Here is a 14,604-nt window from a genome sequence, read left to right on the forward strand (position 1 = left end):
AAAACATGCATGAAGCCTGAAATTCAACCGTGCTGTTCTACAAGGAGATGCAATGACTTTAACCAGCGGTGAGTGGGAAAAAGCGGAAATAATAATGCATATAAATTGTTGAGCTAAACTCCGCTGGCTGCTAGGCTGATTTATGCAGTGTTAAGTGTTTACTGTGTCACTAGCAAAATACATCTGTTTTGTTTGTGCACCTTGACAGTTACTATCGAGCCAAATTTTATACTTTTGTTAAATGATCTTGTTACTCAATGTTTGATGGCTGTTGAGAAAATCTGCCTTTACGGCTTTCAGTCAGATAGCTTTAGGAAAGTTTTAGGAAAAAGATCAAAATTTGGATTCAAATGAAAACTTTTCTTATAGAAAGGTCTTTCTGGCAGAAAGCCATGAAAGGTAACTTATTCCATGTGCTGTTTGATGTGTGTAAATGAAGTCAATATAAAGTAAACTTAGCTGCACTTTACCGCTTACAGTTATTTATGATTATTAATGAAATGTTTTTATCATTTATGGCCAAAAGCAAAAAAGAAAGGGACTGCAGCTTCTTCTGTGACAGATTGTGTTAAATGGGCACATAATGTCCTTTTGCATCAGTCACAGCCTTCTTAATCAACTTGAATCGAAATTGTAGCAAAGTAGACTTCGGCAAATGATATCGGCAAATATCGTATAGTTCTCCAAAGAATTGATATAGTATCATATCATGATTAAGTGGGGATTTACATCTCTATCTGAAACAGGAATCAAACATACATATATGCTATGTGTTACCTCAGTTATAATGGCTTTACTTAATTTAACTCTCTCCATCTCCTCAGTGCAGTTCTCCAAACTGTAAACTTTTGAGAGAGGAACAGGTCGGCCATCCCGGCACAACACTGCCTGGCAGGTACCGACATTGGCCACAGTGAGGCTGAAGTACCCTCCTGGATCTGAAGGCTCATGGTGAATATAACACAGCAAGGCAGATGCACCCAGTTTCTGGCCAGCCATTCCTAGTTTCCTGTCCAACACAAAAATAAACAAATCTGCCTAAAGTCACTGGTTTCACTGGTTTATGAATCTGCTTTAAGGGCGCAATTATCTGTTAATTTGCAAGTGCAAAAAGAGGTATTAATAATAGCTAAAATTTAGAAAAAATTCTGTCTTACCTGTGCGAGGTGAGGAAAGTGTTGCACATATACACATTATCAACATTGGAGTGCTGCAGTTCCTCGCACAGCACATCTCCCATGGTGCACTGCAGCAGCCGAGGCACTTCCTCATTGCGGTCTCCATCAAAGATACCATAACATGCTTCCACACCGTCTCCAAACTGGTCTACAGCCAGCACAGACACACACAACCTGTCCAAAATAACAGATCCACATTACAAACAGATGACCCAGTGCCTTCCATACACGAGTAAACCTCATACATACTTCAGCATGCTCTTGGTTAAGAGGCCACATCTGATAAAAGACTATGTGGTCCCCTGTGGTGGCCATGACGCTGGAGGAGCAGCCAGGCTTACTGGGCACTCAAAATTGACTAACTTAACATTGTTTCAGATATTAAATCCAATAGAATTATGAGGCTCTGCATCACCAGCTACTCTTAAAAAGGTGCACTGACTGCCCTGATGCCAGTGTTTGGTGCCTGCCAGTATTTAAGATATTGACTCAGTGGTAGACACCTGCTCTATGCTTGTAGAGCAACATCCAAACAGACAGTTGGTACAGTACATCCAACACACCAAACAGAAATGTTAGTGGAACATTCATTTTTATTAGCCATGTAAACAGCTTACAAGGAATATTGTGTTTTTCAGGAAAAGTGCAAAACATTGAATATTTATGCATTTGAATGCAGTCAGTAAGTACCCATGTATTCATTTCATTTACTTGAATGGCAATTCGGATGAATACTATCAGCAGTTGAAGAAAACTAAATTTTTATTTTCACAAACAATCAATGAAAACTAACAAAACAAATCAGCACTCACTTGTTCCTTTGACCGCTCATTTCAGAGTAACCATGGTTCCATGGAGTGGAGGCACTCTGTGAGTCTCCTGCTGTTGTGGTGGATTTCTGATCTAATTTCAGGGTTGTAATGTGACTAAAAACAGATAAGATAAAGTAGAAGGAATTGTGGAAAAAGCTACACATATGTAAACCATTTCCTAAAACAGATATATTATATTCTTACATGTTTTACTTATGAGATTTCCTTTCAGTATTTGACCAGAAAACTACAGAATCTTAAGCCAAAGTGTAAGTGCTTTTTTTTGTCATGCTTGACAAATTTCAGCAGTAACTATTTTAAACTGGTCTGGGTTTTATGACTCACCTGAAGAGGTTGAGGGTTTTGTGTTCCAGCATCAGGCTGCTATTGCCTGTCAGGTCCAGCTCTTGCAGAGTGGCAGGCAGCGAGTCGGGCAGCTGGATCTCAGTCAGCTCATTACAGCTTAGATCGACAAGCTACAAATGTACAAAACACATTGTGAGCTGATAAAGGCTGAACGTAATTGAACACATATACACACACACACGCACACACTTGTCAGGCACATAAAACCAGAACAAGTCTGACCTTGATCTCAGGCAGGTTGAGGATCTCTGGGAAGACAGTAATTTGGTTGGAGTGTGCTATCAGGGTGTGCAATCTCTTACAGCTGGACACAGTGGAGGGGATAGTCTTCAGCTTGTTGCCACTTAGATTTAGCTCCTCCAGCAGCTCCAGTTTACTAAGCTTACTAAAGACACACAGACATGACAAGGAAAAAATACAATTATCTAAACAAGTGGAACAAAAAATATTCTGAACGCTAAATTTACATGAAAGCCCAACACACCTGGCTGGAAAGGAAAGCAACTGGTTGTAGGCGATGTGAAGCACCCGCAGGTTCTGATGTCCAACCAACAGAGCGCCGCAGTTCTCGTTTAGGCTGTTCCCCGTCAGGTAGAGCTCCTGCAGTGTGCTGAGGCTCTCCTCTGACGGGCTGCTGGGAGGAATACTTTCCAGGGCATTGGCTGACACATTTAAGTATTTTAAGCTGGGAGGGATGACATACAAAAACAATAGATACATCACTTTTAACCCTTTGAAACCTGGATCATCATCAGTTTTCTTGTACTGCGTTTAGATCCTTTGAAACTTCAGCAAATAAGTTTGATTTCTTTCAAAAACAAATTGCAAGAAATGAATAAAAGATGACAAGAAAATTACCTAAAAATGAATTTTAAAAAAGGGGGAGGATTAGTAGAAAATTATCCAAAAAATCATAATAATTTCATATCTAAAATTGTGTTGCAGAAAAAATATAAGAAAGAAGAAAACTTCCATTTTTCCATTTTAAGCAATTTTTTAAAGGTCATTCCCTTGTTTGTTTTTTTTCCTGCTTATTTTTAGGTAATTTCTTTGTGATGTATTCCCTTTTCTTTTTATTTTTTTATTTTTTGTAATTTTTGGGCTGTGTATTGTTAAGTTGCTTGTTGCCTTCTCTTCATTTTTTTAAATAAATCAAACCAATTTGCTCAGGTTTCAAAGAGTTAAAAAGCACAACAAATAATGTTATCAAATGTAACTTTGTACAAACAGAAAACATTTTAGGGCAGAAATTAAATGTGAGCAAATGGACGGTCCAGATTATTACAGTCACTTTTTTTGATCAGTGCATTTCTTCCCATCTTTTCTGTGGTATTGATATCTCTACTGAGGAAAAAATAATTGATAACAATATTAGTTTCACTGCAACAAAGTGAATTATAAAGAAATCGTACATATAATTTGATCTAAAGCTGTGGTGCAAAAGTTTTGTCTCCCCCCTCTGGCAGTAAGAGTTATTACACCACCACCGTCAATGCATTTATGGTGGTATGCCTGCCGGTGAGCTCCTTATTTTGACTTTAATACTTCCTTAGAACATGGAGTTTCTATTTCTATCTGGGGCCACTCCAGAAACTTTTCCTAGACGCCTCCTCAGACGCTCACTCCAAGCTGCTCCTCTGTCGCTATGGGCTCGCCGCCTCCTGCTAATGCTAACGCTATGCTCCCTTAAGCTCTGGCTGGTGTAAAAAGCATCACTTCCCGTGTTCCAAGTGCAGGAAAGTCGCCACAGACACCACAACGCCAGTATGCTGCAAAATATAGAGACCTTTTTCTGGTGGCCACATGCTTAATCAGCACCATGTGAAGTCTTTTGGCAAGGACTTGAATGCAACAGGCACTCATTTAAATAGAAAAGTCCAACACTCCAGCTTTTAGATAAGGTTTGTAAAGTTATGCACATAAATAGTTGATTATTTTGTATTTGTGCTTTTATTTTGTTAAAAGTACTTTGGGACGATGACTAAGAGCAGGCAGTGGGGGTTAATTTTAATATTTATTGGAAAGCTTACAAATTACCTCAAATTCACCAATCAGTAAACAAAATAATTTCCAATGACGATGAAATTCAGTAAAGGTGTTTGTAGCAGCATAACTAGTATTAAACTATTCTAACAATAGTTGCACCCACAGTATTGGTGTAGTATCAAAGTGCAAGCCAGCTATTATGTACAGAATATAGGACATGCTGTAATGTAAATGGAAGGATAAATGTAGATTGTTGAGCTGCGGGTTAAAGGTTGATTTTTCTCTTCTCATTTCCATTCTTATTTTCATTGTACTGAAGAGGATACTTTTAAACAAAGACTGTTGTAATTCATCTCTGCAAGTGGAACATTGATCTATATGCTGTTGAACCTGCACCAAGAGGAGGAAGTGTCATTTGAGCTCCACTGGTTCTTACGCAATTGATGTTGTAAGTCACTGTCTATGCGTATGACATACTGAACAGTATTAAAACCTGTCCTTGTGATACACGAGGGAGTAAACCTGGTCACGCTGTTGAAAACAGAGTCCAACATTATTAAAGTGCAATGATATCTCTGCAACCCACACCCATTACAAGACGGTTGACACTTCACTGGCCTGGAGGCTTTTTGGAATTATGTGTGTCCAGAAATATGTGAAAAGTGTCCAGGGTTCCCACACATTTTCATGAATAAATGTTCCATGACTTTTCAAGGACCAATAATATCTTTTTTTTCCTTTTCGCACTAGCCCTGCACATCTGAGTCAAACTCTCTTCAGGCATAATTTCGGTTAGCTCACATGCATAAGGACAGATAGAGATGGAACGTGGGTAGAAAAAATAAGAAATGTACGTGAAGGTAAAAGAAACACTGTCACACATTGATGCACTTTAGAACTAAGGTGCGGCGACAGCTACAGAAATGAAATTTGCTGTTATGTTTCATTTTGTGGAAGGTTATCCACAAAAAAATTCATTACACACAACAAAATTCCATGACTTTTCCAAAACGTACAATAATTTTTACTAATTCCATGACTTTTCCAGGTCTGGAAAATGTGATTGTGAAATCACAATACTTTTCCAGGTTTTCCATGACCATGGAAACCCTGAGTGTCACTTTATTATTAACCTAGTTTCTATAGCCATATATCATTTCCATCAATCCTGAGCTCTCAGACAGCATATCAGGAAACCCATCATGCACACAGCAGCCGCTGCCATTATGTCTCTGCATTAGAGACTGTAAAGTACATTAGGCCATTTGAACTGCTAATGGGTGTTAAGAGATTTACCACACAGGAAATAGGAGGGCAAATTAAGCTCCAGTTACGTTTTGGAATGCTCTTCTGATCTTTACCACAATCCCTACATACAACCGAGAATTCATCCCCAAAACGATGAGCTGTGATAACTGTCAACTGCGACCAAACAGGGAACACACTGCAGGTTAGCGCTTCAAAGCAGAGTAACCAGCTGCTTTAAGACATGAGTCAGTCTCGAGGACAGAATGAAAAAGGAAACATAAAGATCCGTAGAGAAGAGACTCACTTTAAGGCCTTGTAAAACAGACTCTCGGGGAGCTCGGCAAGCTTGTTGTGCTGGAGGTCCAGGGCTTCCAGAGGGATGTGGTCAAGTAGGTCAGGCACTCTCTGCAAACGATTGTTCCCCGCCAGCAGCTTTCTCAAACTCAAGCTGTTGAGCAGTCTGTCGGAGGCCAGAAGAGACATTAGAGAGCCAGATTAGGACAAGGAAAAAAAGAACACACCAACAAAAAGGCAACAAACCAAAGAACATCGTCTCCCTGTGCAGACTTGACTACTGACTGAAGCTGGGTGGTTGGGGAGTGGGGGGGGGGGGGGGGGGTTGGGAGAAATGGCAACCCCACGTAAGTAAATCACCTTTTCAGCTTGGCTGCCTGAACAGACCAGCACAGCGGCTTTTTATTTTCTCCTGAAACATCACAGAAGTCATGAGTGGGTACAGTGGATAGAGGAATATTATCTCATTTGCAAAAGCTTTTCTGACGTCTCATTCAAATGCAAATGCCTGTGTAGAGAGAGTCGAGGGCTGGCAGTGAATGATGGGGACTCAGAGCCAAGCACTATAGGAAGGCAATATTTTACAGTTGCCACCAAAAGACACGGATACTGTCTTTTATAAGAGAAATGATACCAGCTGTTATTTGTGCCTTGTTCTTTCCACAGTTCCACGACCAGAACAAATGCCTAAGATGGACATTATGTAAAACAGTTTGGCAACAGAGTGAGCAGTAAAAAAGCATGACCATGTATAATGTGACACCTGATCTTCTAATTCTAGACACAAACTGTTTATTACTCAAGGATGAACACATGCAAATTATGCAACATAAAAGTAAAGTTTCAACAGAAAAGGTGCGGGATTAATGACAGAATAAGGTCAGTAACCTGGAAGGAAGCTCAGACAGGAGGTTGTGCGTGACGTCCAGCATCTCAATTTTTCTGCAGTCACACACCCAGTCTGGAAGGTACTCCAAAAGGTTCCTGTCTCAACACACACACAGTCACACACATAGAAAGACACACACACAAACACACAAACTGAGCGGAGTTGGCATTTTGCTTTTAATATTGCAGATGAGTTAACAGTTTTGTAACTGTGGCAAACAGGAGGCCAAAATAATATGCTCTAGGGTTATTTAAGTATAAAAACCTTCTCTATCTGCATTTAAATACATTCAGCAAGCGTCCACAATCAGTGCTGGAGGTTGACTAGAAAACTGGCAGGTTATTTGAAAAAAGAAGATGACTTATTTAACCCCTGACTTACTGCAAGTTTACTGTACCAAATCAGGCCTACAGACAGCAGGTTATGAACATGTATCACAAAAAATACAGTATGTAGAGTAAAATATTTCACTGTGTGAGGTTTTTTTTTTTTAAATTCTCAAATCTTTTACTGATGCATCCTGAAAGGTAGACATGTATCTAACAGGAAAGGTCAATTTAGCATTAAAGATGACTTTTTAGGGCCTTTTTGCATTTATTTAGCATCTTTACCTTCTGCATGCATTTCACTGAATAGATTCCACAGAGTATTTGCTTTTGTTGGGTATCGATAATCCAGTTCAATCTTCAAATTAATTTACACTTCCATGAAGCACCGTGCACAACTATATTAATGAGTATTAAGATAAAGGTACTATTTTTAAACATCAGAGCCTCTGTTGAAAAAATAAATCTGTGAATACAGAGACCACAGTAACTTCTTATTCTCAGCCAGAACTCACTGCGATAGGTCCATGTGTGTCAGCTGGTTAGGGACGGGATAGATGTTGACTGTTGTAAGGCCTGCGGGCAGAAAAAAGCAGCAATCAGCAGCTAAACATCTGGCCCGTTTATACGTGTGCGTTCATAAGATGAGTGCATCACTTGGGAGATGGGCCTGAACATACAGACAAACATTCAGTGAGGCAATAACATCAGCTAGTTGACGCTCTGTTTGACTCACGGTTGCTGCTGGCATGAAGCATGCGCAGTGTGAAACCGCTGAGTGTGAGTGTCCCCAGCTGGTTGCGCTGGCAGTGCAGAGTCTCCAGGTTGCAGACGGAGCTCAGGTCTAGTGAGCCTAAGCAATTGTCTCTTAAGTCCAGCTGGGTCACCTGGCTCACTGCCTCCAGACTCTCGCTTTTCACCAAGCGCAGCCCATTCAATCTGTATTTAACAGGGAGCACAAGAGATGAAATATCAGTGGTTATTCTGCTAAGTACAGGAGGAGGTCTTGAATGAATGTTAGATAGCCAGCTAGTGATTACACTTTTCCTTATTTTCTGTCATATATATATAAGCAGGGGTAAGAAAAAGGTGACAAAGATGGGAACCCCACAGTAATATAACAATACAGTAAAGAAACTCTGAAATGTCCTACTACTAGACGTTACTGAGAAAATGTCACAATTATTGTGAAATATAGAAATGAATAATAGTAGTACAAATGTGTCCCCTAAATTTTTGATTGCGTAATATGTCACTGCAGTTCTGTCTTAGGCCAAAATACAGAAAAAATATGGTATTTTCCTTAAGTCTTTTATTCTGATGAGCATGTGAAATATTAAGAGGTATAGCAGCAATCTTTTAGGTCATTCAGTGTGGAAATGACAGTTGACATATATCAATCCTTCAGGTTTCATTGAAAATCTAACATAATCTAACATCAACATCAAGATAAACTGTAGCTACTCAATTGTCTTTCCCTTTGTTTATTGAAAACATTAATTAACTTCTCTGTAAAAACTTGTCTACCCATGTTTTGCCTTCTACCTTTTAAACCAAGGTGGACAGAAAAAAGTAAAGAATTCTGCTGAGATCCAGGCTCTCCCTGACCCCATCCATTCTGTTAATAAACAACACTTCCTCTTTTATGAGAGCTGCCAGCCCGCTAATCCACCACAGATGCACCTTGCCCTTATAAATATAGTCTGCCATTGCCAAACCGCAACTTAACTCCCAAGGTTGAATTATTAGCTGGCTGTGGGTGGAGCAGTGGTTGCTGGTTTGATCCTCAGACTGGTAGGAAAAATCAATGAGTAGCGCGTTCACTCATTACCCACCAAATAGCTCCCCTTGAGCAAGACACTTATCCCCCAGCTGTTCCTGAGGTCGGTGTTAACAGGTCAGAAAATATGTGAGAGGTAGCTCCCAGATGTGAGGCAGGGCAAAGGAGAAAAAGGTATTTGTGTTCAACAAACCTGGCGTCTATAAATAAATGTTTAATAAAAAAGGTGAGGCTTTGAGGAGTGGGGAGGAAAGGAAGAATCGCTAAGGTCCAGACTAGTGTTTGTGTCATTTATCTTTCTGCCAATGCCAGAAGGAAAAAAATATTATATATAAAATTATATATTATATAATTATTATAAAATTATTAAATTATATATATATATATATGATTGAGAGTGTTTAGGGGTCCCCTTTACATTACAATGATATTTTAACATAGATTCAACGAAGACAGAAGAGAGGGAAGACGCCAAGGAAGTGCTGAGGCAGAAAGCTGTTTATTTACTGCCTGGCCTCTTACCGGAGGTCGATGTTTTTCAGGTGGCTCATTCTGGCCAGAGTACACAACTCCAGACTCTCCACTCTGTTCCCAGCCATGGCCAGCTTGTCCACCGCACTCAACCTCTCCAGCACAGCAGGGATGTGAGGGAAGTTGTTGAAGGAGAGCCCGAGGCTGTTGAGCTGGGACAGGCCACCCAGCTCTTCAGGCAGGGAAATAAGGTGGTTTCCGTCCAAAGAAAGCGTCTGCAGGCTGCAAGATGGAGAGGAGGAAACAGTCACTTTTTACTTCAAGAGTGGTATAAATAGTAGCATCCTTCATTAAGCAGCTCCACAGGATGAACTTACTTACTAATTACTGTGGTTACCTCATGTGACTCAAAGATATTTTTTTGTGAACTGTTTGTTCATGCATATCCTAACTATTGTATTTATGTACTGCCATTAACTCCAAGGTTGAACTGGTCAGCCTTGATCACCCTCCCCTAGGGAACCTGTATGTCCGCCCAGAAGGGAGAAGAGTATATTCTTACTCTTCTCCCTTCTGGGCGGACATACAGGTTCCCTAGGGTTAGAAGCAACAGGCTTTAATTTTCCTTTGTTCCCTGTGCAATTAATGCACTCAATTTGGATCTCGTTTTAGCTTGAACGGTGACTTAAACAGGAAGATCTTATTCTTTTTATTATTTTTATTCTTTTATCCTCATGGTTGTTGTGTTACTGCTGTGATTGTATGTTATGTCTATTTATTTATTTATTTTAACTTTACTGCTGATCAATTTTCCCCTTGATGGATAATAAAGATCTGATCTGAACTGCATGTACCGTATGTAGTGTATGTGTGTCACTGTGTCACACCTTTGAAGGTTGCCTATCTGCACGGGGATGGTGTGAAGACTATTACAGGAGAGGTTGAGCTCAGTCAGGGTAAGGATCTCACATACACATTCAGGGAACACACCCAGACGGTTGTGAGACAAGTTCAGGCTCTTCAGCTGAGAAAACCTAAAGAGAGAAGGGACAGAATGGACAACCTCAAAAAATTACCAAACTGACTATATTCAGTGTGACTATATTCATTTGCCTTATTAATTTTCACGTATATCATGAAAGGAGATGTGTGGTAACAGTGAGCAAACACCAGCATAGAGTGAAATACCTGGATGTGTCTGATGTCACTTTGCTAAGATCGAACACTGTTCTAACATATTTCAGCATGGTTTGATTTAAAAAAACATATTTATATAAACAAATTAATAGGTATACAAGCACACTGAATGTTGGCAAGCTGCAGATGAATCTTTTTTTCTAGAGTAATAAGAAATGTAAATGATTGTGCAGTATTTTCAACATCTAATATACTTATTATTATTATTAAGCTTCATCAGCCTCTAGCATTTTTTTTTTTTTTTTGGTGACTACCTGCAAAAACAATCTTCAACCTCTAGATTCACATTTGGCCAAATAATGGGACGTCATTGATCTGACAGCCACGTCGAAGGCCAAGTCGGACATTTGGGGGAGGTTTGGTATAATCAGACTGTGAGAATAACATTGTCAGTGGCTTTGCTGCTTGTATAAGTATTAACTTTTGTAAGCGGCAGGCTAGACACACAGCCACAAGCATAAAGCACTGCAAACGTAAGTCACTGTGTAGCCTGTGTGTTTTAACCCTTTGAACCCTGGGCAAATTGGCTTGATTTCTATCAAAAATATAGAAAGGCTATGAGAAACGAAAGAAGAAGGGACCCAATATTAGTAAGAAATTAGGAAAAAAAAAGCCACAAGAACATTACATGAAAATTAGCAACAAAACAAAAGAAGAAAAAAGTGAAAAAATGGCCTGTCAAAAGTGTAAAAAAAAAAAAAAAAAAACCCAAAACATAACATTAACTATGTAATCATGATAATCATATAGTTTTCCCAATCTTTTTTCTTTCTTTTCCCCAAGATATTTTTCCCTAGCTTTTTAAAATTAATTTTCTCAATCAATTTATTTTTTAAAACATTTCTTCACAAGTTGCTTATGTTATTTTTCCCATGTTTTAGAAGGAAATTGTACCAATTTGCTCAGGGTTCAAAGATTGCAGCACAAGAAAAGTGATATTGCCCTAGGTTTCAAAGGGTTAATTGCAGGTTTGCGGGACATATATTAAGGGGCCGGGGCAGGGTCGGGATTTGAGCTGGAGATATTTGCGGGTAACAGCTCAGTCCGGACCAGACCTTTGCGGGTGCATGTGGTGGAGGCTTTGCAAAACTGGACCAGTGCAAAACTGTGAGTTTCAGTGCCAGATAAAAGGTACGTACAGAAAAAGAGAGTGCTTGCATTTCATTTAATCCCTAAACAGCCATCAAAAGTAGTAAAACAAAAGAAACATCAGACCACATTGGTCAGTGGTCCACATTTTCAGTGCACTGTCTTGCCTGCAGAACTACTTATTGTGTCTCAATGCAGTGGACAACAAATCTGAATGAAAAGAAGAAACGTGAAACTAACTATCAGCTGAGGCTGAACACCAATCCTTGAGGAATTTAGATACTGTAGATTCATTCCCCACAAGTTCACTGTGGGAGTTTTGTGATGTTATTTGGGCTCCAGGCTTGCACAGTGTTATTAAGATGGCTTTGAAAGCAGCTGTAAAAATCAGTAAGTGTCTCATCGGGCAAGAAAAGACATTGTTCATGCAGAAAAAGATTCAAATCACCCCACTGGTAGTATTAGTATTACCAGTGTATGATGTAACCAGAGTTAGATTGGCCAGTCATACATCTACTACGTTAAAAGAAGACAGTTTAAAGAGTGTGTTTGTTCATTCATCAAATACGTCGTCACCTCCTGAGGTATCAGCTGGCTGTTTACAATTTAAATAGAAATAGATCCTAATTCTGATGAATGTGTTTGTACAGCATTTGCAATTCATCTCAAAGAGACTGGGCTGTGATAAATAAAGTGATGCCATGCGGATGCACAGTCAGATCTGCCATATTAACTCCACCTTTCTCCTGTTCCCCAAGGTGCTGTGAGGAGTGGAGGTGGCTGCCGTGAGTCACAACACTGGTCAGAGCATAGACTTTTATTGATGCATTTTCTTTCTAAATACACAAATGAGAGGTTGCAGCAGCACAAGGTGCGCAGAGAGAAATTAAATGCACATCTTGTGGATCACTGTTTGCATGCTCATAGAAAATAAACTATAAAACAGAGTTTGTGTGCTAAGGCTAGAGCACAGCTACAAAATAGCACCCAAACCTGCACCAGAGACTCTCTTGTGCAGAGGGAAGACACTCTCCACCGCATGGCCATGATCCCTGCTAACTAATGGACTCCTACTGTGAATCCCCCTGTTAGAAAATGCCTGTGTAAAACTCTTCATGTTAAGGATGTGTGATTACCTGGGGAGGTTGAGCAGACCTCCAGGCCCCTGCAGGCTCATGAAGTTGTGTCGCAGGTTGAGGTGGGTGATATCCTGACTGTAAAACAGATATTCAGGCACTACTTCCAGACTGTAGCAGGACAGGTCCACCAAGCTGACTGTCTGAGACACCACCTACACAGACACACACACACACACATACACACACACACACACACACACACACACACACACACACACACACACACACACACAAACACATACACGTACACACAGAGAGAGACAGACAGACACACACAGAGTTAAGAAAAGAAACTTTACGTACTTAGGCATTACATCATATCGCATTGTTCATACAGGGAAGAAGGTAACGAGCAACTTAACAAGAAATTACCCAAAATTGCGCAACAAATCAGTAAAAAGTTATATGAAAATTAGCACAAAAAAGAAGAAGAAATAAAAGAAACAAAAACAAAAAAAAGGAAATTAACAGAAAAAAGTGCTAAAACTTTTAAAAAGAAAACTATATATTCTGTAACATATTTTGAATATATAATTTCAATAATAAATATAGTTTGTGGACATTTTTTCCTTTTTTTGTTGTTGATAATCTGTAATTTTGTGGAACCAAGTAGCTCATTGCCTTTTCCCGATGTTTTTGAAAGAAATTACACCAATTTGCTCAAAGTTTTAAATCCTTGTAAAAGGTGTCTGAAAGCAGCAGAAAAAAAGTGATGTTGCTCCAGGTTTTAAAGGGTTAAAGGTGTATTTTGTAAGATCCAGCCACCCAGTCCAACCAAACTGGGGTAAGTATTTTAGCTTTTAAATAACTGTAAGCCTATAGTTTGTGATGTCATTAGTTACACCAAAGATATGTTTCGGTAAACCTGGCCGTCCCTGGCTGCTTAGCACTGGATATCTCTGCAAAACAGTACATGGGCATCTTTGACATAACATCAAAGGTATTACTTCTTCACCCTCTGTTGAAAGGGTTAGTTCATTTTTTGAATGTTTAAATTAAAATTATGTCCAGATCTTACAAAATGTACCTTTAAACAATGCTGTGAGTTTTCTGGTCGCTAATCTAGTGTTACAAATGTTGCGCACGTTAAAATAGAAAAGCTCCACCAAAATATAATAATCCATAATTTATCTGCTACAGCTCTGGGTCTAGCTAGGACAGCATCTGGGTCCGGACCCCGGGGGATGGAGAGGAATGGCAGGTTAACGAGGGGGGCAGATTGTGGTCATTTTGTTAACAAGGAGGATGTTGTCCCCCCTCAAATCACCTACTGGACTTCTCCATCAGCATCGACCTAATCCAATCAATCTCCCTTGCCTCATCATATCAAAATAATAAAACGCCTTTCCTTCTTGCAGGCTTGCAATCCTTCCAGCATTTGAGCAACACAATCAGGTGGCCACCACCTTACACCTCACACCTTGTGGTGAAGTCCAAGTTCAAATACATCCAACAGCAGAGTTAAGTGAGCTGCGACAACAGACAGAGGAAGCGACTACATTGGCCTCACATTACGCAAGCAGCCAGCTGCCTCGCCAAGACATTACCTCAGACAGACAATGCCCCAGTTTCCAGTTCAATGAAGTTTATCTTCAAGGGAAACACAGTCGTCATGAATTAAATTTGAGAGCGACAGATACACTTAATATAAGGCAGTTAGTCCAACCAATCATGTAGACATACACTGAGATGCCGGTTTATTAGTTGCGCTTATTTTATTTTTTTTTAAATGCTTAAAGGCTGTAGTTTGTGATGCTGCTGAACTGTTTTGTTGTAGGCTAAGATAGAGTAAGCCCCCAGGGACTGAATGCAAGACACACAATGTCCTC

At 39.7% G+C, this 14,604-nt stretch overlaps 1 protein-coding gene across 1 annotated transcript in view; it reads right to left on the minus strand.

The window, feature by feature from the left end:
* phlpp2 (PH domain and leucine rich repeat protein phosphatase 2) overlaps window positions 1-14,604 on the minus strand; it is a 51,921-nt gene that overhangs the window by 2,652 nt on the left and 34,665 nt on the right. The window contains exons 7-19 of the mRNA XM_042488110.1: window positions 12,773-12,927; window positions 10,238-10,384; window positions 9,402-9,632; window positions 7,836-8,038; window positions 7,615-7,675; window positions 6,773-6,868; window positions 5,895-6,050; window positions 2,841-3,041; window positions 2,579-2,741; window positions 2,336-2,466; window positions 1,991-2,104; window positions 1,158-1,352; window positions 778-1,009 (exon numbers count right to left, since the gene is read on the minus strand). Of these exons, the coding sequence (XP_042344044.1) occupies window positions 778-1,009; window positions 1,158-1,352; window positions 1,991-2,104; window positions 2,336-2,466; window positions 2,579-2,741; window positions 2,841-3,041; window positions 5,895-6,050; window positions 6,773-6,868; window positions 7,615-7,675; window positions 7,836-8,038; window positions 9,402-9,632; window positions 10,238-10,384; window positions 12,773-12,927 (2,085 nt within the window). The remainder of the gene's footprint in view (window positions 1-777; window positions 1,010-1,157; window positions 1,353-1,990; window positions 2,105-2,335; window positions 2,467-2,578; window positions 2,742-2,840; window positions 3,042-5,894; window positions 6,051-6,772; window positions 6,869-7,614; window positions 7,676-7,835; window positions 8,039-9,401; window positions 9,633-10,237; window positions 10,385-12,772; window positions 12,928-14,604) is intronic.

Source organism: Plectropomus leopardus, chromosome 1 (genome assembly GCF_008729295.1).
Source record: "Plectropomus leopardus isolate mb chromosome 1, YSFRI_Pleo_2.0, whole genome shotgun sequence".
NCBI lineage: Eukaryota > Metazoa > Chordata > Actinopteri > Perciformes > Serranidae > Plectropomus > Plectropomus leopardus.